At 42.2% G+C, this 26,560-nt stretch overlaps 1 protein-coding gene across 4 annotated transcripts in view; it reads right to left on the bottom strand.

The window, feature by feature from the left end:
• Nucleotides 1-25,874, bottom strand: part of Nup160 (nucleoporin 160) — a 61,360-nt gene extending 35,486 nt beyond the window's left edge. For 3 of the 4 annotated variants that reach the window (XR_008215049.1, XM_052724345.1, XM_052724349.1), the window contains exons 1-15: nt 25,742-25,874; nt 25,379-25,490; nt 20,547-20,757; nt 19,597-19,819; nt 17,964-18,042; nt 16,961-17,075; nt 14,990-15,148; nt 10,738-10,815; nt 10,006-10,103; nt 7,504-7,588; nt 4,821-4,889; nt 4,319-4,402; nt 3,942-4,112; nt 1,092-1,191; nt 653-818 (exon numbers count right to left, since the gene is read on the bottom strand). Coding sequence is in view for 3 of the 4 variants with exons in the window: in XM_052724345.1 (XP_052580305.1) it covers nt 653-818; nt 1,092-1,191; nt 3,942-4,112; nt 4,319-4,402; nt 4,821-4,889; nt 7,504-7,588; nt 10,006-10,103; nt 10,738-10,815; nt 14,990-15,148; nt 16,961-17,075; nt 17,964-18,042; nt 19,597-19,819; nt 20,547-20,757; nt 25,379-25,490; nt 25,742-25,841 (1,850 nt within the window). In the remaining variant the exon portion in view is untranslated. Of the gene's footprint in view, nt 1-652; nt 819-1,091; nt 1,192-3,941; nt 4,113-4,318; nt 4,403-4,820; nt 4,890-7,503; nt 7,589-10,005; nt 10,104-10,737; nt 10,816-14,989; nt 15,149-16,960; nt 17,076-17,963; nt 18,043-19,596; nt 19,820-20,546; nt 20,758-25,378; nt 25,491-25,741 lie in introns of those variants that run through there. The other variant, XM_052724348.1, reaches the window with a different exon arrangement.
• Between the last annotated feature and the right edge of the window lie 686 nt (nt 25,875-26,560).

The raw sequence follows: 26,560 nt of genomic DNA, 5'->3' as shown, positions 1-26,560 counted from the left end.
TATTTTATGAGTTTGTTTTCAGATCTGAATAAATATGCTTACTTTGCCCCCATAACATCTAAAACGGGGGCTGTGGATGTAGTTTACTGGTAGAGCGCTTGCCTAGAACGTACAAGGCCCAGGCTCCTCCCTAGCATCACACATACACAAAAAGACCTATGTAGACTCAGGAAAATTCACTTTAATATTAAAGTACAACTTTTTTTTTAAATTTTATTTATTTTTTTTTGGTTTTTCGAGACAAGGTTTCTCTGTGCAGCTTTGCGTCTTTCCTGGAACTCACTTTGGAGATCAGGCTGGCCTCAAACTCACAGAGATCCTCCTGCCTCTGCCTCTGGAGTGCTGGGATTAAAGGCGTGCGCCACCACCGCCCGGCTAAAGTACAACTTTTTTTTTTTTTTTTTTTTTCGAGACAGGGTTTCTCTGTGTAGCTTTGCGCCTTTCCTGGAACTCGCTTTGGAGACCAGGCTGGCCTCGAACTCACAGAGATCCGCCTGGCTCTGCCTCCCGAGTGCTGGGATTAAAGGCGTGCGCCACCACCGCCCGGCATAAAGTACAACTTTTTATACTTGACCACACATTAAAAAAATCTGTGATAACAAACACTGCTGAATTCTATTAGGAAATGCACTTTACCCTAAATTCTCCTTACACATCAATAGTGATCAAATCTTCCAAAATGTGCTCTGCAGCCTTTTCTGGAGACTGTAAGTTGTAACAACTGGTTTCCATCAAAACTGCCATATCCATGGTAACTGACTCTCCAATCATCCGGAGGCATTTTATAAGACATATAACATCCCGAGCCACATCTGCATCTATGAGTGAGAGAATGTTAACACTGATGTCTGAAGCCATGAAGTCTATTGATTAATACATTGAAAGAGGCATCAATAATTAAATGAAAGGGAGCCCTTTTCCATAGTATAGGTATTTAAGCCTTTTGAGTTTAAAAAAAAAAAAAAAAAACTTCAGTGAGGTAAACGCATCAAGACAGATCAGTGGTAATTAAAGATTTTTTTGGCCATTTGAATAAAACATAAGGTTCATATAGGAAGGAGGTCCACTATAGACAGAACAATTATTGGTACCGTCTGATATGGTTGTCTCATCCTCTGTCAGAAGGTGCTCATCAGGCAGGAGATATAAATGATCTACTAAGGAAGATGGCACCAGGAAAGACAGGTATCCCTGCAAATACAAAGCTTTCAATTATTATTATTTTTTAATAATTCAAAAAGAAAACCTAAGTAACTCATAATCCATAATGTATCATACAGACAACAAACCATATTGTACGTAATATTTATAAATAATTCTATGCCATTTTTTAAAAAATTGGAAGTGGCTAGGGGATGTAACTCAATGGTAGAGGGCTTACCTAATTAATACATACATGCAGGCCTCAGGTCTGATTCTCAGCAGACAGAGAAAGACAGAACGATAGAGCAAGCTAAGTCTTCCATTTTTACGGGTGTGTCTGTGTGTATGTATATGTTCAGTTGAGTCTGGGGTGGGGGGTGTGCATGCATGTGTACAGGATAATCTTGGCTGTCACTCTCAGGAATGCAGTCCACCTCCTTTGAGACAGGTTTCTCACTGGCCTGGAAATCATAAATTAGGCTAGACTGACTGACTAGCAAGCCCCCAAGATCTATCTGTCCCCGCCTCCCCATCACTGGGACCATAAACATGCACAACCACAACTGGCATTTCTACATGGGTGCTAGGGTCTTTCTGCTTGCAAGGCAAACACTACAGACTGAATTATCTCCCAAGACACTGAATCGTGGAAAAAAAAACAAATCACACTGAAAGAGAATGTAAAACAGATGTAGTCTTCAGCCAGCAAGATGATGGCTCAATAGGTAAAGATGCCTGCTGCCAAGGCTAGCTACCCAAGTTTAATCCCTGGCATATGCGAGCCCACAGAGATACACGCAGTAAACAAATTACAGATGTAATTACAACGTCAGTGTCATAACAGGCAAAGATTGGTAACACTGAGAGTATGCTAAGGAAACAACTAGGGCCAGCAAGGTGAGACGGTTCAGCAGGTGAAGTGCTTGCTTCACACTGGCAACCTGGGTTTGATCCCTGGAACCCAGGACAGAAGGAGTGATGTGACTCCAAAAATTGTCCTCTGGCCTCCACATGCATGCTGTGGCATGTGCACACCTGCTTACCACAAACAGACCCAAACAAAGTAATAAAAACTTAAAAACAAAATGCCACAAGTAAATATACTTAACATCTAAACATAATGGAGATTAGAGAGATGGCTTAGAGGTTAAGGACCTTTACTGGTTTGCAGAGAATATGGATTTGGTTCCAGCACACATACCAAGTGGCTCACAACTGCCTATGATTCCAGCTCCAGGGAATCCAATACATTCACAGGCACCTGTACTCATGTAGTGCACATAAACTCAAGCAGCCTCACACACATATAAAAATGATAGATGGGTGGTGGTGGTGCATGTCTTTAAACCCAGCACTCAGGAGGGAGAGGTAGATTTCTGTGAGTTCAAGGCTAGCCTGGTCTAGAGCTAGTTCCAGGACAGTCAGAGCTACACAGAGAAACTCTGTCTTGGAAAACCAAGAAGATAAACAAATCTTAAAAAAGAGTTTTCTCCCCCCCCCCCCCCCCCCCCCCCCCCCCCCCCCCGCCCCCCCAGATAATAAATAATGAATCCTGAACTGGGCAGTAGTGGCACATGCCTTTAATTTCAGCACTCAGGAGGCAAAGGCAGGCAAATCTCTGAGTTTGAGGCCAGACTGGTCTACAAAGCAAGTTCTAAGAGAAACTCTGTCTCAGAAAAAAACCAAAAGCACCAAACACACACACAAACACACAAACACACACAAACACACACACACACACACACACACACACACACACACACACACACACACATACACACACACACACACACACACACACACACACACACGAACAAAAAACAAAAGTCCAAAACCTGTATAATGCCATTATCAATATTAAATTGATTGCCTGGGCTTTAAATTGTGCTGTGGTTAAAGATACTATCTGTGTTTTGTAAAAAGTATTTATTTTCTTTCATTGTGTATATATTTGTGTGTTGGTGTGTGGGTATATGCAGGTGTGAGTGTAAGTGCAGGTGACTACAGAGTCCACAAGAGGGTGTTTGATCCTCTATAGCTGGAGTTATGGGTGGCTGCCACTTGACATGGCTGCTGGGAATTGAATCAGGCCCTCTGTAAGCTTGGTAAGCACTCTTAACTATTAAGCCATCTCTCCAGTCCCAATATCTGTGCCCTTGATATGTGCTGAAATATTTACAGATAAAAAGGCATCAGTAGTTCAGGAAAAAAGAAAAATGAGGAGGAGGAGAAAAAAAAGAAGAGGAGGAAGAGTTGGAGGAGAAGGAATGCAGAGGCAAACTGGGGTGACGATAGAGTTCAGTGACATTATGTATGCTTGTTAGCATGAACGGGCTCGGATTCAATCCCTAGCAATAAAATCAACCCATCTACCAACGGAACCAACCAATCCACCCACCAAAATGGAAGCTAACAAGTGATGAGTATGGGTGAAGGGAATACAGAAAATTTTATCATTATTATTGGTGTTTTTGTTCGGTTGTTGAAGCAGGGTCTCACTCTAGCCCACATCACCAGGTTGACCTGGAACTTATGGTGGTGCTCCCATCTAATCTCCTAAATGATAGGATTTACAAGAATGAGCCATCTCGTTATATTTGTAACTTATATAAAAGTAAACAAATAAGATAGAAACCTAAAAGTACCAATAATGCAGAATACTAAAGTTCAAACGAATTATAGCTTTAGGTAAATGATTAAAACACATAAAACCCTAAAATTGGCACCATGTACCACAGCAGCATTTGGAAGACTCATTGAAGTATGCAGAGGAGCTCCGAGTGCTCCAATTGGCTTACTTTCTTCAGAAGGCACACCATGTTTGTGAGAGGGTTCAAATGTAGAGCAAGAGGATGGGAGAGGGCTTCTTGATACTGGAGACAGCAGGCATAGAACTTGCACCAGAATTCCTGTTGCAAAGTGCGAAATTCATCCTGGGAGAACTCATACTCTGTTACACTTCCTTGGAGCTGACAAAGAAAGAAAAGTTAACTTTTGGGGGTTGTTTTCTATAAAATATTTCCATTAAATCCACGGGATATGTATACATACTTATCAAATTCCCTAACGAAAAGGCTTGAGCATTTATACTTCACTGATATGATAAAAAATGATCAAGTCTGATAATTCTATCAGACGGACAACATTGTTAATGTCACTCTTACCCACACCTCACCTCATTTTCAACAGCTAAAGTAATTTCTTTTTTTAGTTCACTCCACGAAAGATCCAAGTTCCTCTCAGTTCCCCGGCAGAAAATCTAAAATTAAAAGAAATTATTTCAGAATACTATCAAATACCCAAACTGAAGGAAGTCTGACCTAAAAGGCACTAAGGCAAAATTCAATTACACAGCAACATCAGGACTGCTGGGAGTCTCCTCCCCTCTAACACTGCACAAACAATTCCTAACAGCAATAGCAATTCTGAAGTTTAATCCAGAATAACCTTCAGAAATCTATGAGTCTGAAAGAATCATAACAAAATACATAAGGCTGGAATGGTGGCGTACGCCTTTAATCCCAGCACTCGGGAGGCAGAGTCAGGTGGATCTCTGTGAGTTTGAGGTCAGCCTGGTCTACAGAGCGAGTTCCAGGACAAGATCCAAAGCTACATAGGGAAACCCTGTCTCAAAAACCAAAAACAAACAAACAAACATTAGATATTTTCTTGCTCACCTGTAAAGCTTTTGATAAAGCTGCATTTATGAATCGTCCTGGTGTAAAAAGGCTCCGCAAATACATTTCCTATTAGAACATTAAAACAAAAGCTCTATCATTCTGAAGATGAAATTGGGAAAATACAAAGGTGGCTGGCCACACTGACTCCAATGTGTGACTTTCTACCAGATGATTTGGATACTCTGCCCTTGTACACTTGAGCAACGAGTTGCACTATAGTTACATTTCCACAGTGTAAGCAAAGAATACAAGGCTTCCGGGACCACGACGATACACTATTCTGAATGGTGTGCATTTATACTGCACTCTACTGGGAACACTGAAAAACAAGGGGTCAGCTGTCACTCTTACACGCAGAGTGGACCCAGCCTGTTGATGATATGCCCTGGTAAAAGAGCAGTTTTAACAAGCTGATTTCCAGACCATCTCCACAAGGACTCGCATATAGAAAGTCTGACTGACCATTATGGATTCCTTTCTTCTGATGAGCTGCTGCTGCTTCTTTTTCAAAAAAGATTTAATTATTTTTATGTGTATTGATGTTTTGTCTGCATGTATGTCTGTGTGAGGTTGCCAGATCCCCTGTAACTGGAATTACAGACATTTTCGAGCTGCCATGAGTGCTAGGAACTGAACTCAGGTGCTCTGGAAGAGTAGACAGTGTTCTTAGCCACTGAGCCATCTCTCTAGCCCATCTGTTGAGCTCTTTGATGAGTAATAAGATGAACACAATGGAACAAAAGGCTACTAATGATTATCATGTGACCTTGGCTTTAAACAAAACCCAAAAGCTAGTATTTGTTAACTGAATAATAAATAACCATTATCAATGAACTCTAAGGATTAACATTTCGGCAACATTCAATTTCATACCTAAAGTGGGGTTTCCGTAGGTGCAAATTTTTGTCATTTCAGCCTTAAAGTCCATAATCATTAAGATCATTTAACACTAAGGTATCAACTAAAAACTTCTTTTATTTATCCTGAAGATATATCCTTGAAAAACGAGGAGACTGGCCTATGATGCTTTATTGTCTTACCTTTTCAAATTTTCTTCATTGCATGTATCTTTATAGAATTTAAACCCCCTGATGTGGTGCTGGGAATGGAACCCAGGTCTGGTGCATGTACTCTACCATTAAGCTATACTCTTCAGAATTTATCTGAATTCCACAGAATGTTTAAACAGGCAGAAATACTAATCACTGTAATTTGATCATTACATATCACTTATTGTATCATTATGCCATACTTCACAGATGTGTATAATAACTATGTCAGTTAAAAGGTTCAGGGGCAGCCAGGCAGTGGTGGCACACACCTTTAATCCCAGCACTCGTGAGGTAGACACAGATGGATCTCTGAGTTAGAGGCCAGCCTGGTCTACACAGCAAGTTCCTGGACAACCAAGGCTACAGAGAAACCCTGTCTCAAAACAAAACAAAAAAAAAGCAAAGCAAAACAAAACAAACAAACGGCTTGCGGGCTGGAGAGATGGCTCAGTGGTTAAGAGCACCTGTTGCTCTTTTTTTTTTTTTTTTTTTTTGGTTTTTCGAGACAGGGTTTCTCTGTGTAGCTTTGCGCCTTTCCTGGAACTCACTTGGTAGTCCAGGCTGGCCTTGAACTCACAGAGATCCGCCTGGCTCTGCCTCCCGAGTGCTGGGATTAAAGGCGTGCGCCACCACCGCCCGGCTACCTGTTGCTCTCTTGCAGAGGACCCAGCTTTGGTTCCTAGAACCCACATGGCAGCTGACCACTGTTCTGGAATATTATTTTAAGATGTGTTACATTTGTTTATGCTGTGGAATATTTGTTTAATGATGCAAAGATGTGTTGCATTTGTTTAACCCTGTGAAGCTGTATTACTTTGCCTGCCTAAAACATCTGATTGGTCTAATAAAGACTTGAATGGCCAATAACCAGGCAGGAGAGGGATAGGCGGGGCTGCCAGGTAGAAAGAATACATAGAAGAGAGAAGAGGGAGGAAAGAAAGCAGAGGTTGCCAGGGGCCAGCTACCCAGCCACACAGCCAGCCACGGGGTTAGAAGGAAAGAGAGGTATATAGAATAGAGAAAGGTAAAAGCCCAGAGGTACAAGAAGATGGGATAGTTTAAGAAAAGCTGGATAGAAAAATGCCAAGCTAAGGCTGGGCATTCATAAATAAGAATAAGTCTCCATGTACTTATTTGGGGGCTGAGTGGTGGGCCCCCAAAGACCAAAGAGTGAAAAAAAAAAAAAAAAACAATGAACTTACAGACCATCATCTCTGACTCCAGTTCCATGGATCCGATACCCTACTCTGAACTCTGTGGCCACCACCTGGCAACCACAGGGTGCACATACATAACATACTGACTGAAATGAGACGGCCAATGCACTGGCTTGTGCAGTTGAGATGTTCAGTGTCTGCTTTCAGACAGGGCTGGCATGGAGCTCTCAGGGCTTCATCTCTTTATTCTGCTTCTTTCCTTGCTGTTTTCCTTCTTAGATAGTACCTCTTCCCCTGATAGAGTCTATATTCTGTGTGTTTAGCTGCCCTCGAGGAAACAGTAGTACCTCAGTCCTCTCTCTGTCCTTGTGATGAACTGGCCTGGCCTGAGTGATGTGTTAATTCCTGATGTGTTCATTGATCAGAACAGAATGTTCTGGGCTAACATGACATAACAGTTAACATACTTACTCTGGGGTCTTGGTCATCTCTGATGACAATTTCCTCTTCTGGCAGAGGCTGCATAAAAACTGGATTCCACTGACCTGCAACATTACTATAAGAAAAAAGTCCAAAAGTTTACCAAAACATAGCACCACACTTTGGCAGTATCTGAGTAGGGAAGGCCTTATCAGTGAACCCCTGCAGCCAATCACTACTTAATTCTGTTACTGAGTACAGTTTGCACAGATGTGTTCTTACTATCTTTGGGGTGGTGGTGCATAGATGTGCATGTCTACATGGAGGCCAGAGCTCAATGCCAAATGTCTTTCTCAATTGTTCTTTTTTTTTTATTTATTTTTTATTATTGTAATTTGAGTGTCAGAGTAGATATGTAGAGGTCAAAGGGAAAATTTTCAGGGTCTGTTCTCTCCTTCCATCATGAGTTCTGGGGGTTGAACTTAGGTGGTCAGGCCCCACAGCAAGCACTTTTACTATGCAAGACACCTCACCAGGCCCTGACCTTTTTTTTTGAGACAGGGTCTCTCACTGAATCCAGAGTTCACTAATTTAGCTAGACTAAGCTGGCCAGCAAGCTCCGGGATCCTCATGTCTTTGCCTCTGGGCTTGTGAGTGTGCACTGCCATGACAGGCTTGCTGTTGACACGGGAGCTGGGGATCCTAAGTCAGGGCTTCATGAATAAACAGCAGAAACTGCCAACTGAGTCATCTTCCTGCCCGATGTCTTATCTTTGACAGGCACCACCCTCAATTTAAAACCTGAAATATAAATCTACAAGGTACTGTTCTAAACAATACTCATGTATGCCCTACACTCTCCTTGGGGATGTATTACATCTAATTTGTAGCCGAGGAAGTGAGTCTTAAGGTCTATCATAGTTAATAAACAGCACAGCCAGGCTTGTAACCCCAAATCCAGAGCCTATACCCTTTTTGTTTGACTTAAGACATGGTTTTAGTCTGTAGCTCTAGTGGGCTTCAATTCAATCTCTCAATATTCTTGCTTCGCCGACCAAGTACTGGGATTACAGGCATGTGCTACCATGCCCAGCTCCAAGCCTCTGGTTCTTCATTACTTTGTTTGAATGCTACCTTTAAGGACTAAACTAATATTTTTCAAGGTCTCGCTTAGGGTCAGAATAGACCTTCTTACAATTCTACTCTAAAGTTTAGTGTTGAGGGTTCAATTTGTTTAAATGGTTCTCAAGCAGCACACAAAGGAATCTCGCAAGAACGGTGTTTCACACTTTATCTTAGCCAAAAGGTCAAAAGGCACTGGAAGAATGTCTCAGTGTTTATGTGTTTGATTAAAAAATATTTAAATTTGTTTATAAATATATTTGTAACTATTAAAAATTTTTTAGATTAAGCTAGGCATGGTGGCACACATCTGTAATCCCAGCACTTGGGAGGCAGAGGCAAGTGAATCTCTGAGTCCAAGGCCAGCCTGGTCTACAGAGTCAGTTCCAGAAGAGCCAGGGCTGCACAGAGAAACCCTGTCTTGAAAAACAAAACAAAAAAGTATTTTTTTTAAAGATTATTTTTAATCCTGTATGGTGTGTATGTGCATGCCTACGTGAGTTCAAGTGTCCCAGGAAGCAAGAAGACTAGGAGGCTCTGGAGCTGGAGCAATGGGCAGTCAGTTATAAGCCACCTGACAGGGGCACTGGGGACTGTCCTTGAATCCTTAGTTGCTGAGGCATCTTTCCAGAACTACAGCTGTTAAAAAGTTTAAAACTAGACCAATGCACATTAGATAAGTGTATCCAATAGTAGAGATTATCAAAACATTAAATTGTATATAATTTTGTATCATAAAATATTAATTTGCTCTATATATCAAGGTTCATTTTTCTCTTCTTATCTCTCTCTCTTTTTTTTTTAAAACAAGGTATCATGTACTCCAGACTGGCCCTAAACTATGAGGCTGAGGATGATCTTGAATTTCTAATCCTCCTGCCTCTCCTTCCAGAGTGCTAGAATTATAAGCATGCAAGGCCATGCTTAGTTTTAGAGGTGCTAGGAATTGAATCTAAGGCTTTAAGTTCGAGAAAGGTACTCTATCTACTAAGCTACATTCTGAGCCCTGAAGTTCATTTTCTCATGAGGAAAAAAAAGTTTCCTGTTTTAAAAAGTTTCAAAGAACCTTATTAGTTCAATCTACCTCTGATCTTATTTTAAGGAAATTGAGAATAAAAAGGAATTTCAATGTCTTTGCTAAGTTGTGGGTATAAGGAACATTAGGTATTAGAGTATTAGCAGCAAGCTTCCAGATTAGAAGTATTTGGGGTACAGACTACCTTTCCTAAGAAATACGGTATTTTATCTTAACACAACCCTAAGTATATTTGCTCTAAAACCAAAAGGTAAGAACCACAAAAGGGCACTTTAGAAAATTAATCAAGAAAACACATCAGAATCCTTCACATTTTGTGGTTCCACACGAAAAGGTCTCATCTCAGTGTGGCTCTGCCCAGGGTTAAGAAGGATCAAAAGTTAAACAGTCCATACTGTTCAAAGTTGATGTATTTCACAATCGTTTGGTTCTCAGCATCGTGCCACAGGGCCCAGATATCCGTTGAAGTTAAGGCAAAATCGATCAGTGTCTCCTAGGAAGAAATGAGGGGAAAATAAGAAAGAAAATTTGTATTGACAAGAGAGAAAAATACATAAAAGTACAACATGCCATATGAACTTGATAAATCCCAACTTAAACTGTTTCTTTACATGAAGAGGGGCTGGAGAGAGAGCTCTGGTTCAGAGAGCTGGTTGATCTCCCAGAAGATCCTGGCTCAATTCCTAACACCCACATGGTGGGCTCTCCACTGTCTATACATGAAATATTTTAAGAATATAATCTTTTTTTTGTTTTGGTTTGGTTTTTTTTGTTTTTCGAGACAGGGTTTCTCTGTGTAGCTTTGCGCCTTTCCTGGAACTCACTCTGTAGCCCAGGCTGGCCTCGAACTCACAGAGATTCGCCTGGCTCTGCCTCCCGAGTGCTGGGATTAAAGGCGTGCGTCACCACTGCCCGGCCAAGAATATAACCTTAAACACAGTAGGTTTAAGGCCTTTAGAGACAGTCTCACTACACTAAGCTGGTCTGGAATTCCTGTGTTCAAATGTCCCTCTAGCTTCAGATTCACAAGTAGCTATGATTTCAAAGGCAAGCATCCTTACCAGGCCATACATAGCCAACACTTCCTTCTTGTGCCTGTGTGAAATGCAGAGGACGGTTCAACTTACCTGAGAAGTGAACAGTGAAGAAATGTGATCTAAACTATAGCGATTATTCTCGGTGCTCACCAACTGGAAAACGCAGAACTGTTGAAACACAAGTTAATAGTTCATCACTTCATACAATCAACACATTACTCTTCTAAGGAAAGAATTCAGAAGTCTCCTACCTGAGTGCTAGGAATACAGGTGTGTGCCACCAGATTTAACTTAACATAAAGTTTCCATCTTAACCATTTTCAAGTATGTAGTTCAAATACATTGACATTGCTGTGCTACCAATATCCAGGACTCTCTTCATCTTGCAAAACTGAAACTTTATTCCTATCAAACAACTTCCCCAATACTCTGAATCCCTATCCCTTCTGCCTGAAACTACCACTTTGAGTCTATGACTATAGCTACTTTAGAAATCATAATGTGAAACCCTAGGTTTGATCCTCAGAGCATATATGTGTAGTGGGTAGCCATTCCAGCTCTGATCTGGAAGTTCCAACCCCCATTGAGGCTTCGGTAACTGTCACACCTACAAGGCGGGGCCAAGAGAGGACCCTGAAGACCGGAGATCCGGATGGGCCGGCTCTTCCTGGTTCCTGGACCCTGAACGCTGGAGGTAGACAGAGCAGAGTTCTCCAGAGAACAACGCTGGACTGCGCTGCGTCTTTCCCAGACTCTGTAAACTATCCATTCACTTGTAAGTTACCCCACAAAATAAACCTCCCTTTTAACTATGTGGAATGGCCTTAATAATTTCACCAATATATATGAGTGTCCAATTGAATGTATACATGCACCTGCACACTTCCTATAAAATTATAAGATAATTCATGTTTAAGTGTTTAAATCTACCACCAAGAATTAGGAATAGAACTCAGGAATAGAGCATTTGCCTAGTGTGTACAAAGTTCTGGGTTTGAGCCCCGGCACTACGAGAAAACAAAATCAAGACAAATCTCACACTGCAGACAAAAAACAGTAACAACAAACACTATTCCTAAAACTAAAACTCTCACACAGAAAAAATGACATTTGATGGGCCTGGAGAGATGGCTCAGCATTTCAGAGGATTTACTATTCTTTTTTTTTTTTTTTTTTTTTTCTTTCTGGAGCTGAGGACCCAGGGCCTTGCACTTGCTAGGCAAGTGTTCTACCACTGAGCTAAATCCCCAACCCCTTGGATTTACTGTTGGGAGACCTTGGATTTGGTTCCCAGGACTCACATAGTGGCTTACAATTGCCTGTAACTCCAGGTCCAGGGTGATTCAATACCCTCTTTTAGCCTCCACAGGTTCCTGCATGTATGAAGTGCACATGCTCACATATATACACATAAACTTAAAATATATAATATACAAAACATAAGTATTATGTATAAATTACATATAAATATGTAAGAATGTTTTTCTTAAATGACAGTTGAAGGCTAGGTTTAATGCAGTGGTAGAATCATTGCCTTAAGTGTGTAAGGCCCTGGGTTGAATCCCTTATACTGGAGGAAAAGACAAAACACAAACAACAATTAAGAAAATTCACTGTGTACTGACAATGTGATGACCTGTGCCTTATACCATAGGTAGGCAACTGTTCACAGGAAGATAAAGATGTTTTACATTTATTTATTGTTTGTTTGTATGTACATGTCTGTGAGTCTGTGTGGAGAACAACTTGCAGGAGTTGAACTCAGGTGTCAGATTCAGCTGCAAACACTTGTACCCACTGAACCAGCTTGTCATCATCTTCATCTAACCACTTTTTAAAAAGCTCTTTTGGCCGGGTGGTGGTGGTGGCGCACGCCTTTAATCCCAGCACTCGGGAGGCAGAGCCAGGTGGATCTCTGTGAGTTCGAGGCCAGCCTGGGCTACAGAGTGAGTCCCAGGAAAGGCACAAAGCTATACAGAGAAACCCTGTCTCGAAAAACCAAAAAAAAAAAACTCTTTTGATTTAGATCTGGTTGCCTTGGAACTAACTATGTAGGCCAGGCTAGCCTCAAACTCACAGATTTAGATCTGGTTGCTTTGGAACTAACTATGTAGGCCAGGCTAGCCTCAAACTCACAGATTTGCCTGCTTCTGACTTCCAAGTGCTGGGATGAAAGGAGTGTGCCATCGTGCCTGGCTTTAAAAAACATTGTTTTTCAGAGAGAAAATGCTCATTTTTTTCTTTTCCCCAGCAGTGGGGACTAGAACCTAGGACTTTACTCATAGTAGGTAGTTTCACCACTAATCTGCAGTCCAGCCTCACAAGCAAGCTACAAGGGAAAAAATAAACACTGAAATTGTCTTGAGAGCTCAGCAGTTAAGAGCACTTAAGGAAACTGGGGCCCATCACTTCCATCAGACAGCTCACTAACACCTGCAACTCTGGCCTCAAGGGATCTGACACCTTCTAGACTCTGTGGCATCTGTACACATGTGTGTGCGTACTCACACTAACACATCTACACACAAAAATAAATCTTAAAAAAAATCTACATAGGGGCTGAAGGTATAGTTCAGTGATAGTACAAATGTTTAGCATGTATGAAGTCTAAAGATAAAAAAATTAAAAAAAAAAAAAAACGAGCTCAGAGCTGAGTGTGGTGGTGGTGGTACACACCTTTACTGCCAGCACTTAGAAGGCACAGGCAGGTGATCTCTGAGTTTCGATCCAGCCAGTGATACACGGTAAGATCCTTTCTCAAAAACAACAACAAACAAAAAAGAATTTAAAAACCACAATAAAATAAGCCCAAAACAAAGAATTAGAATTCACCAATTTGGGGTTGGGGATTTAGCTCAGTGGTAGAGCACTTGCCTAGCAAGCATAAGGCCCTGGGTTTGGTCCTCAGCTCTGGGGAAAAAAAAGAATTCACCAGTTCATCACTACGGCATCTGTGACAGTAAACAAACACTTCATGAATTTTTCCTGCTGTATGTCTGTCATTGCACATGTGTGGACTAAGTAGCAAAGCAAACATACATTGTCGACTTCAGCCCAAACAAAACAGCAAAGTCCAGGAAACGCTGCCTGAGTGCAGAGTTTTCAAATGACTTGTGAAAAGGAATGAGTTTATTCCATTTTTTTTCTTTTGAGGCAGTCTTACGATGTCCCTTAGTATGGCCTGAAAACCATGATAGTCCTCTTGCCTCAGTCTTCTGAATGCTGGGATTTAGATATGTACCACAACACCAGGCTCATTTAATTTTTCGTTACATTTTATTGATTTAGTATTCATGTGTGTGGTAACACGTGCCACGTCACTTGTGTGGAGGCCAGAGGACAACTTTAGGAGTTTCTCTTCTACCACGTGTCCTGGGATCTAACGCAGGTGGTCAGGCTTGAAGGCACGCACCTTTACGTACTAAGCCATCTTATCAGCCCTGTGGTGAGAATTTCCCCTGGGGAACAGGTGTCTCAGGGCCCAAACAGGAGAGGACAGCAGAGCCCACCAAAGAATTCGAAGACTCACGGGGAATGGAGCTCCAGTAGACAAGGGAGACACACCCTTTCTCTGTCCCAGTGCTGCTGCTATTAGTACATGCACACAGAAGGCACGGCACCAGGCCAAACATACAATACCCCAAATGGTTACTTCTTACTTGATTACACTACTGTATACGTTCTGGATGCCTCACCTAAACACAACAGCAGGGTCTGGTTGGTGAACAGCACTATTTCTAAACATTAATTTCCCCATAACTACATACTAACATACTAACACCTACACTCCTTCTCAGCAATTTCATCTTTTTCACCTATATTTTCAAATTTGCTTTCTTGTTTAGTTTTGGTTAACTTTCCCTTAGACTTCCCTTTAATCCTACCTTTCACGATTTTCTTTCTTCCTTTTTAAAAATTTTTTAGCCGGGCGGTGGTGGCGCACGCCTTTAATCCCAGCACTCGGGAGGCAGAGCCAGGCGGATCTCTGTGAGTTCGAGGCCAGCCTGGGCTACCAAGTGAGTTCCAGGAAAGGCGCAAAGCTGCACAGAGAAACCCTGTCTCGAAAACCCAAAAAAAAAAAAAAAAAAAAAAAAATTTTTAAATTTTATCCTGGTGTGATTGGACACTGGACAGTCTGGGAATTGAACCCAGTTCCTCTGGAATATCAGTCAGTGCTCTTAACCACTGAGCTATCTTTCTCTTCCACAATTCTAATTCACATATCAGCACCAAACCCAATCACCCTTGAACAACTTAGCGCTTGAAACACAGCTTAAGTGGACTCAATGAGCCTGACATTTCCCCAATCAATCCACAGAGAATAACTTGATACACCACATACCTGTCCTCGTTTCGGAGCATGCATATATATTCCTAGGTAGAGCCCCATGGAAGGTGAATATGCAAGTCGTAATTTATGTCCTGTTCCTGCAGTGAGCCGAAGGTCTTTGTTCACAGGGACATATTCCAGCATGTCAGCCACCATCAGGCACATTTGGTCCTGCCCAAGAGAAGAGTTAATAGGTAACGTTCAAAGAATATTGAGACTAGAAATACATCCCTTACCATTTAAGAAAATGATTTTGTGGGGCCTGGCAGAAAGGCACATACATATCTCATACATATCTTTAATCCCAGCACTTGGGAAGCAGAGGCAGGCAGATCTTTGTGAGTTCAAGGCCAGCCTGGTCTACCATAGCAAGTTCCAGGCCAGCCATGGCTACACTGTGAGACCTTGCCTCAAAACAAAACAAAATTACCAGCCTTTTTTTATCTTGAAAATTGTCTTATCAACATGCATTAAAAAAATTTGTTCTTGCCGGGCGGTGGTGGCTCACGCCTTTAATCCCAGCACTTGGGAGGCAAAGGCAGGCGGATCTCTGTGAGTTCGAGGCCAGCCTGGACTGCCAAGTGAGTTCCAGGAAAGGAGCAAAGCTACACAGAGAAACCCTGTCTTGAAAAACCAAAAAAAAAAAAAAAATTTGTTCTTAAAAAATTTTTTTTTTTTTTTTTTTGGTTTTTTGAGACAGGGTTTCTCTGTGCAGCTTTGTGCCTTTCCTGGATCTCGCCCTGTAGACCAGGCTGGCCTCGAACTCACAGAGATCCGCCTGGCTCTGCCTCCCGAGTGCTGGGATTAAAGGCGTGCGCCACCACCGCCCGGCTGTTCTTAAAATTTTTATTGCTAGCTGGGCAGTGGTGGTGCATGCCTTTAATCCCAGCACTCAGGAGGCAGAGCCAGGGAGACCTCTGTGAGTTCGAGGCCAGCCAGGGCTACAGAGTGAGTTCCAGGAAAGGCCCAAAGCTAAACAGAGAAACCCAGTCTCGAAAAACAAAACAAACAAACAAAAAAATTTATTGCTGGGCAGTGGTGGCGCATGCCTTTAATCCTAGCACTTGGGAGGTAGAGGCAGGTGAACTCTGTGAGTTTGAGGCCAGCCTGGTCTACAGAGAGAATTCCAGGACAGGACAGGCTCCAAAGCTACACAGAGAAACCCTATCTCGAAAAACAAAACAAAAAAAAATGTATGTGTATGTGTGTACCTGGTGTCTTTGGAGATCAGGTGTCGGATCCCCTGGAAATGGAGTTACAGACAGTTGTGAGCCACCATATAGGTGTTGGGAACTGAATCCCAACCCTCTGGAAGAGCACTGTTAGCCAGGGCCATCTCTTCAGCCCCAACATGGATTTTGGTAACACAGTTGTGGGGACTAAAACCACCTGTAACTCCATTCCAGGGTTCCGAAACCCCTTCTGATGTCCTTAGGCACCAAGCATACATTAATCATACATGTTGAATGTAGGCAAAACAGTCATACACACAAACCTAAGAAAGATTTTTTGAAATGATTGTTGCTCTTAAGTGAAGACTGTATCTTTTTTTAATTTATTTTTATTTTATATTCATTAGTGTTTTGCCTGCCTGTATATCTGTGAGGGTGTCAGATCCCTGGAACTAAAGTTACAGACAGCTGTGAGCTGCCATGGGGGTGCTGGGAACTGAACCCTGCCTCTGAAGAGCAGCCAGCACTCTTAAACACTGAGCCCCCTCTCTCCAGCCCTGAAGACTCTATCTTCCATTAACCTTTAAACTCTATATAGGGCTCGTAATCCTCAAAATAAAAAATAAAAAAATAAACCAAAGTAGGGAAATGTACAGAAAATGATGTGATTCAAACTATCAAGATCTGAGTGTATCATAATTTCCAAACCAAATGATCCGATCATCTTTAAATGAGCAGCAGGACAGACTTTAATTCTTCCACATCTCACACTCAGATTTTAACGTATGCCAATCATAAATATAGTATTTACCTTGTAAGACCACATCCGTAGTTTATGATCCTGACACAGGGCAAAAATGAACGCATCGTGTTCAACACAATGGACAGCAAGGCTGAGGGCACGATCCGAAGGCCCCTGATCACCCCTAAAACAAAGGACAGCTTTTAGATTTTTCACCACTGCAAAGAAGCAGATCATTAGAATTTGTGATTCAAGAGGTAAAATAAAATTATAAATGGATACTCTCAGCAGATAGAACAAGAATTTATATGCTAGCATAAGACAAATACATTTCTATGTACTTTATACTAATTATTACCATAAAATTGAATAGGTTCTATATTATAAAAAGCAATTCATTTCATATTAGTTTAGCCCAACAGTCAAAAACTTCCTATGCTAATTTTTTTTGAGACAGGGTCTCATTAATAGCTCTGAATAACCTCAAACTGTGTCACAGACATGCACCTGGCTTTGCCTCCTAAATGTTAGGATTAAAGGCGTGTGTGACCACACCAGGCTTATTAGGACTTTTTTAAAATTGCACTTTTAATTGTGTGTGTGTGTGTGTGTGTGTGTGTGTGTGTGTGTGTGTGTGAGAGAGAGAGAGAGAGAGAGAGAGAGAGAGAGAGAGGGAGAGAGGGGGGGGGGGAGAGAGAGAATGAATACACCAGGGTTCATGGGTGAATGTCAGAGGACGATACAGTAGCTGGCTTTCTCCCCTGCCATGAGGACTCGATTGTCAGGCTCTGCAGCGAGGGCCCTGACCTGCAGGGCCGTCTGTGTGCTCTACTTCAGCAGTCTCACTCAAATCAGGGAACAGCATGCAACTGGACATTGTGAAAACAGAAGTATGCTGTCAAAGGGTGGGGCTGCAAATAAGACAGACTCTGGAGTGTGGCTTTCCTCAGGCAGGACGTCATGCTATGCACTCTTCAACTGAGGACAGAGCATGCCATGCAGTACAACTGGAAGTAATAACAACACAAGGATCACAACCTATGCCCTTTGACTTCTTGCAGGACACACTTACCTTATAGCTGTGGGCATCCAGCCTGTGAGCAATCGCTGCATCACTGAACTCTGCTTCAGTTCCACAACTGATGTTACCCCTGCAATGATACCCAAGGAACCTCCTGATAATAACTTAGAAAAACTCAAAGCCACAAATGGTAGAACCAAGAATGAGGTCTTTATAATACACGACAGACTTCTACATTCCTATACTAACAAGGTTCTTTTTATGTACTTAAATGTACTTCTCTACATTTATCACAACTAAAGTAATTTGAATCAGTAACAGATCAATAAAAACAGCAACTTTTTTCTATTTTTAGGAAAAATGTCTTGCCATTTACAGATAGCAGCCCATTCTTCCACTCAATAGAACCATTTTATATTTTCTTAACACTGGGTACCTTTCATGTGGCAGTGGTTCTAGGTGTTGGAGATTCAGTGGTAAACAAACAACTGCCCCCATGAAAGTTAACATTCTACTGTTGGGGGATGAGAGAAGTAAGGAGTTAAATTAATAGTGAAAAGGTCTGAAATGAGTATTGCTGGTGTTGTGGAGGGAAGGCTGGATTTTCAAAAGGATGGTCAAGGAAGGCTTCATTGAGGAGACAGAAACAAGAACTAAAAACACCAAGTTAGGAAAATGCCTCATGTCGTTAAGAAACTGCAAAAGGGCATGTAGCTGGTATAGAGGGCAAAGGAAAAAGAATGAAAAGATGAGGTTAGAGATGACAGTGGGCACTCACTGTGAGCCAATGTATGGGGACTGGCTTTACTCAGATCACGATGAACACTGAAGTAACATGATTTTGTTTTTAAACTTATTTTTTTTTTTTTGGTTTTTCGAGACAGGGTTTCTCTGTGTAGCTTTGCGCCTTTACCTGGGACTCACTTGGTAGCCCAGGCTGGCCTCGAACTCACAGAGATCCGCCTGCCTCTGCCTCCCGAGTGCTGGGATTAAAGGCGTGCGCCACCACCGCCCGGCTTTAAACTTATTTATGTGTACAGGTATTTTGCTTGCACATGTACACACACACACCACTTGCATGCCTGATATCCCTGAAGTCCAAAGAGGGCATCAGATTCTGTGGCTCTGTAGTTACAGACAGTTATGAGCTGGTATGTGAGTGCTTGGAATAGAACCCAGGTCCTTTGGAAGAGCAGTCATTGCTTTTAACTGCTGAGCCAGCTCTCTAGTCCCTAACCAATGTTTAATATATCAATATGCCTGAGAAGTTCCTGAAATGGGAGGGCAGATCTGGAGACATTTAGGACATTAACCCAATAATGCAGGCAAGAGACAATGTGACTCGGAACAGGGATCAGTTGTCAAACTTGGTCCCCAAAACTCATTCTTTGTAAATACAGTACTTTAGTATGAGGGTGGAACAACTAGTAATTTACGTCTACTATTGAACTTAGAACAGGCTATCATATATATATATAAAATCTATTTTCCCATACCCAGTATCCCTTCTATTCCTCATCCACTGAATAAAGGTATAGCAGCAGGGACCAAGCAAATACTAATGAAAGCAGGAACACTACAGCCTCAACCCCTGCACTGCCAATGGATGGGACTGAATGCCTGTTCTAATGTCAACACTGAAGACTGAAGACAAATTCATGCTCCGTTCCGTTCCCATCCTTACCAGGTATGTCATAAGGAGGTAGTTTAAGGACAAAGATGCCGCCAGCAGCAGACGGTAGAGCGAACAGAGCCTCCCCATCACTGCTAAGCCAGGCTGCAGAGGTGGTAGAACTTGGGGACAGTCCGGGTACTGTTGGAATTAACTGATAGTTGCAAGGATCTCTGAAATCAACTTTTCCAATGTCAGTAAATATTGACTGCATTTGACTTTCAGTTACCAGCTCCTGTAATGAAAAAGAGTGTTTTGAAATAAACTGAATTTTGCTTAGTTCCTCTCAAGTGCTAAGTATGTTTATTTAAAAAGATGTTGATGGGTTGGAAGGATGGCTCAAACTCACAGAGATCCACCTGGCTCTGCCTCCCGAGTGCTAGGATTAAAGGTGTGCGCCACCACTGCCCAGCAAAACAAAGCTATTTTTTTTTTTTTTTTTTTTTTTTTTTCGTTTTTCGAGACAGGGTTTCTCTGTGTAGCTTTGCGCCTTTCCTGGGACTCGCTTGGTAGCCCAGGCTGGCCTCGAACTCACAGAGATCCACCTGGCTCTGCCTCCCGAGTGCTGGGATTAAAGGCGTGCGCCACCAACGCCCGGCAAAACAAAGCTATTTTATCAACTTAAAATGTCTGATCTTTTTGTTGTTGTTGTTGAGACAGGGTCTCAAGAAGCCCAAGCTGGCCTTGAACTCCAGACCTTTCTGTTTCCATCTCGTAAGTAGTGGGATTACAGGAAGAAGCTTGATTTATGAGGATGGAACTCAGGGCTTTGTTCATGAGAGGCCAGTACTCAATACTGAATAACATCCCAAGCCTAATCGTTTCAAACAATAACTATAAAGCATGCTTGGTTAACAAGGAATCCAACTTTTTCCCATTTCAAAGAATATCATTCCAGTCCTAAGTCTGTGATAGCTAGCATACTATGGAAAACAAGCCAGTGCACACAACAATCAACTTACACTTCTGTACATACGGGAAGGGTGTGGTAAAATTAACCTGTGCACTGTCTGATTGGTTAATATCAAGATTATCACATGATTCTGAGTTTCAGAGACATGAACCCCACTGGGTAAGAGGCTGCAATTCTGGAATTTTAGGCGAACTGCATTATTCAACAAATTTATGTCCAGTGATTCCTCCACCAGCTCCAATGTATCCCCAGAAGTCTTCCTGTTAAAAAGAGAGAGAGATTATTTAATTAAAGCTTTTCTTTCTCAATGACTGCTGCAATAAAATGTATGATAACAGTGTCTAAATGAACTCTCCAAATTTGAAAAGATTAGACAATCCAATTTGAATCACTTTTCGTCTCTCTCTCTTTTTTTTTGAGACAGGGTCTCTCTACATAGCCCTGCCTGCCATGAAACTCATTACAAACCAGGTTAGCCTCAAACTCATAGAGATCTGTCTGCCTCTGTCTCCTGAGAGCTGAGATTAAAGGAGTGTACCACTATGTCTCACTCAGATGACTTTTCCATTTAAGAATATATTATATAGGCTTATAAAACACAACACAACAAAATCTAAGTCTCATTATGGTAATATTAAATACACATCCCATTTCCTTAGTCCCTACTTTACTTAAGATAAATTTTTGGGTGGTGGTGGCACCCGCCTTTAATCCCAGTGCTCAGAGGTAGAGGCAGAGGCAGGCGGATCTCTATGAATTCAAGGACCACCTGGTCTACAGAGCAAGATCCAGGACAGGCACCAAAACTACATAGAGAAACCCTGTCTCCATAAACAAACAAACAAACAAACAAAAAAGATAAATCCTACTATATAAAAATTAACCCTACCACTTGTAGAGGAATGAGGTATCTATGCATACTATATCACCAAACATAAATAAGCACATTTCCCTTTTCTATTACTTTTTAACATATTAAAAAAATAGAAATTTAATAAGTTTTGCTTTTGTTGTGTAAGGGTCAGTACTTCATAATATTTTTAAAACTATAAAACTAACTGCATGTTGAGCCTATCAAGGTTAGTTTCCACACTATTCTGCTAGCCCAGCTTCCTGTTACTCTTCAAAGAGACCTTTTGAATAAATGGCAATAAGCACTTGGAGTGTAGAGGTAACTGCCATGTGCACTTGGAGATCTGCAGACCTACAAAAGTAGACTCAGAGCTGACATTCAGGAAAGGCTGTCTGGTAGGACATAAGTGCACTGGCAGCAGCATGTGTGGGAGTGGGAGGAGGGGCTTTATTCAAATCCAAGTCACAACACAGGAGCCAAGCTGTTTTGCCAACAGTCAATATGTCTGAATTTAAATTCATGTTGTCATTCTAACCACCCCCACTGCCTGTGCTGTCCTTTGTACCCATCACAGATGCTGCCACTTGACCTGGTTCTGTAGGTATTTTTTACCTTTGCCTTCTAAGTTCTTGTCATTTTAAAACATCTTTAGCACATACTCACTGGTCTATGTCAACATGTATGATGCTAGTTTGGATCCCGAATGTCTCTCAAAGTCTTATGTGTTAAAGGTTTAGTCTTCAGGGCTCTACTGATATGTGCTAGGGCATTTTAAGGGTAAGGCCACAGGACCAAAGGCAAGAACAGATCAATTCTGGATCAGAACCTCTATAACTACGAACCAAAACAAACCTTTCTCCTCAGACTCCAGCTGCTTCTACAAATCCATAGGCTCTATGCCTGCAAATTCAACTAACCACAAACTGAAAACAAAAACAAAACTTGCGTTTTTACCTCTTTCTTCTCAACATCCCTCTATACAGCACAAGTTAGTTACATAATATTAACATCACACAAAGCATCAAAAGTGGGCTAGAGGTGAATTAAAGTTTGTGTGGCCATGCAGATTACATGCAAATATTATGCTGTGTAGCACAAAGAACCTTTGCAGACTGTGGTATCTGAAGAGAGAGGTGCTGGAATCAGTCTCCTAAATACAAAGGGACAATGGCTCTTTGGCTTTATCCTTGGGGCAGCACCAGGTGACACTTAAGTGACTGCCAAAGGTTTCTCCTTTACATCTATCTTGCTGTGGTCACATTGACTTCAGAATGATAAAATGAATTCTTACAGCAACAATCAAAACTAATATTTAAATCATATATATATATATTATATACATATACACAAAATATGTATACACACACACATATACAAACACACACACATACACATAAATCAACCAACTCATTCTCCTTTAATTTTAGCCTTTAGTTTTATCCCTCTGCTCCTTTCAAAGAAATATATTCTTTTATTAAAATTGTTCTGGCTAGTTGCTTATGATGGCACATAACTTTAATACTGGCACTGGAGGTAGAGGCAGACAGATCTTTGTGAATTAGAGGCCTGCTTGGCTACATCATGAGTTCCACACCAGCTGGGGAATACATAATGCAACCTTGTCTCCACTCACCAACTCCTCACACACACACAAAGTTAACAGTTTTGGGGCTGGAAAGATGGCTCAATGATTAAGAACACCTGTTGTTTTTTCAGAAGATCCAGGTGTGCTCCCCAGCACCCACACAGCAGCTCACAACCACCCATAACTGCAGCTCCAGGGACCCAGATGACCTCTTCTGGTCTCTAAGGGCACCATGTATGCATGTGGTGCACATAAATACATGCAGACAAAACACTCATACACATAAATTTCCCTTTTAAATTAAAAGAAGTATTTGTTTTCAATGTTCTATTCATAAAGTATTTTTGAGCTTTATCACTTCAAATCCTCTTCATTTTCCCTCTCCAGTTTATTTGGCTTCTTTCAAGTGGCTCTCTGTAGTTTTCTTTATTATAACTGTTCCCTTGACTAATGACAGGAGAAATGCCACCTGTACGTTTCTCACCTTGACTCCTTTTACTGAAATTCAGCCTTACTCTTGGGACTGTCATCTTTGGTACATGTAAACTGTGGTGGTGTTTTTGATTCAGCTGTCTGATTTTACCCACAATAGAGGAAAGAAAAAAAATGCTATGAATGAATCTAGGCTTTTCTATTCTTAAGAGTAAAAATTCTAAAAATCTATTGATCTTTGTTGAGGGATAGGTAACCTAGCAGGAAATAGTTTAAAGCAGTACATAAGAAAACACCAACAGGGGGGCTGGACAGATGGCTCAGTAGTTAAGAGCACTGGCTGCTCTTCCAGAGGACCCGGGTTCAATTCCTAGCCCCCACATGGTAGCTCACAACTGTCTATAACTCCAGTTCCAGGAATTTGACACCCTCATACAGACATGAGAGCCAAACACCAATGCACATAAAGAATAAATAAATCATTAAAAAGGTAAAAAAACAAAACAAAAAACCCACCAAGATCATTTTGTGTTGATAGTCTTAAAAAACAAAATGGACAAATTAAAAATGGATAAAAATTACTCATAGCAGGTCATACAGCTAAAGAAATGATAACATACTGTTCTAGTGTGAGAATGGCCCCCACAGACTTATATATTTGAATGCTTAGGGAGTGGTATTAGGAGGTGTGGGCTTGCTGGAGGAAGTGTGTCACTGAGGGTGAGTTTTGAGGTTTCAGAAGCTCAAGCCAGGCCCAGTGTCACTCTCTCTTCCTGCCGCCTGTGGATCCAGATGCAGAACTCTCAGCTAATTCTCCAGCACCATGTCGGCCTGTTTGCCACCATGCTTCCCACCATGATGACAATGGACTAAACCTCAGAACCTGTAAGCAAGCCCCAGTTAAATGTTTTCCTTTATAAAAGTTGCCATGGTCATGGTGTCTCTTCACAGCAATAGAAACCCTAATAAGATACATATCGTGCTTAAACAAGGCCAGACCCACGCTAGGATGTGAGTCGATTCCTCCAATGTGCAGGAGTCTAACTTCCCAACACTTTACCAACCAACCAATCTGCATACTTGCCTCCAAAACCAAGTCTCCTTCAGCTAAAACACCTTCTTCCTGCATCCACCCTCCTTCTTTCAGTTTTTCTTTGATATTCAGATTCTTTGTTACCTGGCCTTCCCTCTAATCCAGCTCTCAAGTTCTGCCCTTTCCCCTCCATGGTATCTACTGGATCTCTCTTTGATCACGCTTAGCTTACTTTTTTGATCGTTTGGATCTAACTTTCTACACCTTCCTCTCCCTGGCCAATAACATCTGACTGTCCCATTATCTTCTCATAGCCCATACATTTTTCTCTGGGGCAACCAAGAAAATCTGTATTTATATACCTATGTTATATCATTAGTTTAGTGTCTTTTGTGTGTGTGTGAAAGTAACAAAACAGCTGGGTGGTTGTGGCACACGCCTTTAATCCCAGCACTTGGGATGCAGAGGCAGGCAGGTATCTGTGAGTTCGAGGTCAGCGAGTTCGAGGTCAGCCTGGGTTACAGAGTGAGTTCCAGGAAAGGCACAAAGCTACACAGAGAAACCCTGTCTCAAAAAACGAAAAAAAAAAAAAAAAAAGTGACAAAACAAAAGTGGCATCTACTATATTTCTATCCTTATATAGCTACCATATCTTGTACCATTTCCCAGTACTCAGCATGATCTATGACATGTATAAGCTCAATCTCATCAGCAGAATGAAGCTTCAAAGACTATATTGACATTATAAATTTGTGTCTAAAATGGGTCTTCAATGTTGTATCTCCTTAACTACATTTCTTTGTTTTTATACTGCTAGGAGAATACCTCTCCTAGAACCGATTCTGGCATGAACTGAAGACAGTGGGTCTCTATTCCTAAGTGTAGATTACTGCCAGACGTAATAATTTGCAACAGGTACGAATATTCATACACCAAACAACTCTACCTTCCAGGGGGATGGGGCCACGCAGCACTCACCAATGAATGAACCTGTTTCTGGTGACGGAGAACAACTTGCCACTTTCCACATAATAGAAGCCTCCCGCGCTCTCACTGTATTTCACCGCTCCAAACACAGCGTTTGCAGTCCCTGCAAAATGAATGTGGTCGGCTTGCACACGTGGTTCTCTGGGGATGACAGGCACTGAAGAGTGCTGAGGAAGCAGAGTGCAAGGGACTGACAGTGCATACAACAGGATGTGGGAAAAGGAGAAAGAAGTCAGGCTGTGATTCACAGGCTTTGGACATGTGGACTTGGATAAACCAGGGAGGAGGCCAAAGGCGTACCGGAGCATCCCGAAGGCAAACAGTGGCTCCCATTCCCCCAAGCCCTTTCCGTACCAACGCCGCAGGCTGTGAATTCCCGAAAGTGCCTGGGCCTTTCGCGTTCAGCTCCGCTCAGCTCCACGAAGCTCCGTTCCAGGGATCCCGCCGCCGCCATCTTCCCGCCGTCGCCGCGAGGCCCGACGGGACAAGGGCGGGTCGCGTCGTTGTCGTCACTTCCGGGGGTGTGGCGCAGGGCTTGTGGCACGGCGGGTCTGTGTAGCTGTCGCTGGCTGAGCAGCGCGGGTCTGACGGTCAGCCGCGGGTTTTCACCACGAGGATGAGTCCGAGGAGGGAGGAAGACGCCTGGACCTGCGGTCACCTCAGAGCCGCCGGCGGCGGCGGCGGCGGCGGCGCCCTTTCCCGGCGGCCTCGAGCAGGGGCGGGGCTGAGTGTTTCCATTTTGAAAAGCTGGCGCGGGGAGTGGCGGGGAAGAGCCCTGAGGGGCCGATGTCCTTAGCCAGGGCCACTTGCGGTCACCTTCCCCTTGGTCCGATGTCGCCGTGTAAGTTGTCACCCAGCCTCTTCATCGTTCAGCGAAACGGAAGAAAAGTGAATGGAAGAGGGACCTTTTGTGTTGGCATTTTTGCGAGACTTTTTTTTTTTTTTTTTTTTTTTTACACAACCTCATATACGTGCATGTTTTGGGATAGCAGCTCCCTTTTTAGCCTAGGTTGGCCTCGAACTCTGATCCTCCTGTCTCAGCCTCCCGAGTGCTAGGATTAACAGGCACTTGCCACCATGACGGACACCGGTCCGATGTGTTGAATTTAACATTAATGCTGCAACCTCCTGAGATTACCAGAATGCCACTCAATTTGCAAGCGTGCAAAGAAT

Source organism: Peromyscus californicus, unplaced genomic scaffold (genome assembly GCF_007827085.1).
Source record: "Peromyscus californicus insignis strain IS unplaced genomic scaffold, ASM782708v3 Scaffold_7__1_contigs__length_154581171, whole genome shotgun sequence".
NCBI classification, from domain to species: Eukaryota; Metazoa; Chordata; class Mammalia; order Rodentia; family Cricetidae; genus Peromyscus; species Peromyscus californicus.
Note: the sequence above shows the minus strand (reverse complement) of the source record. Positions and strands in the feature narration are given on the sequence as shown.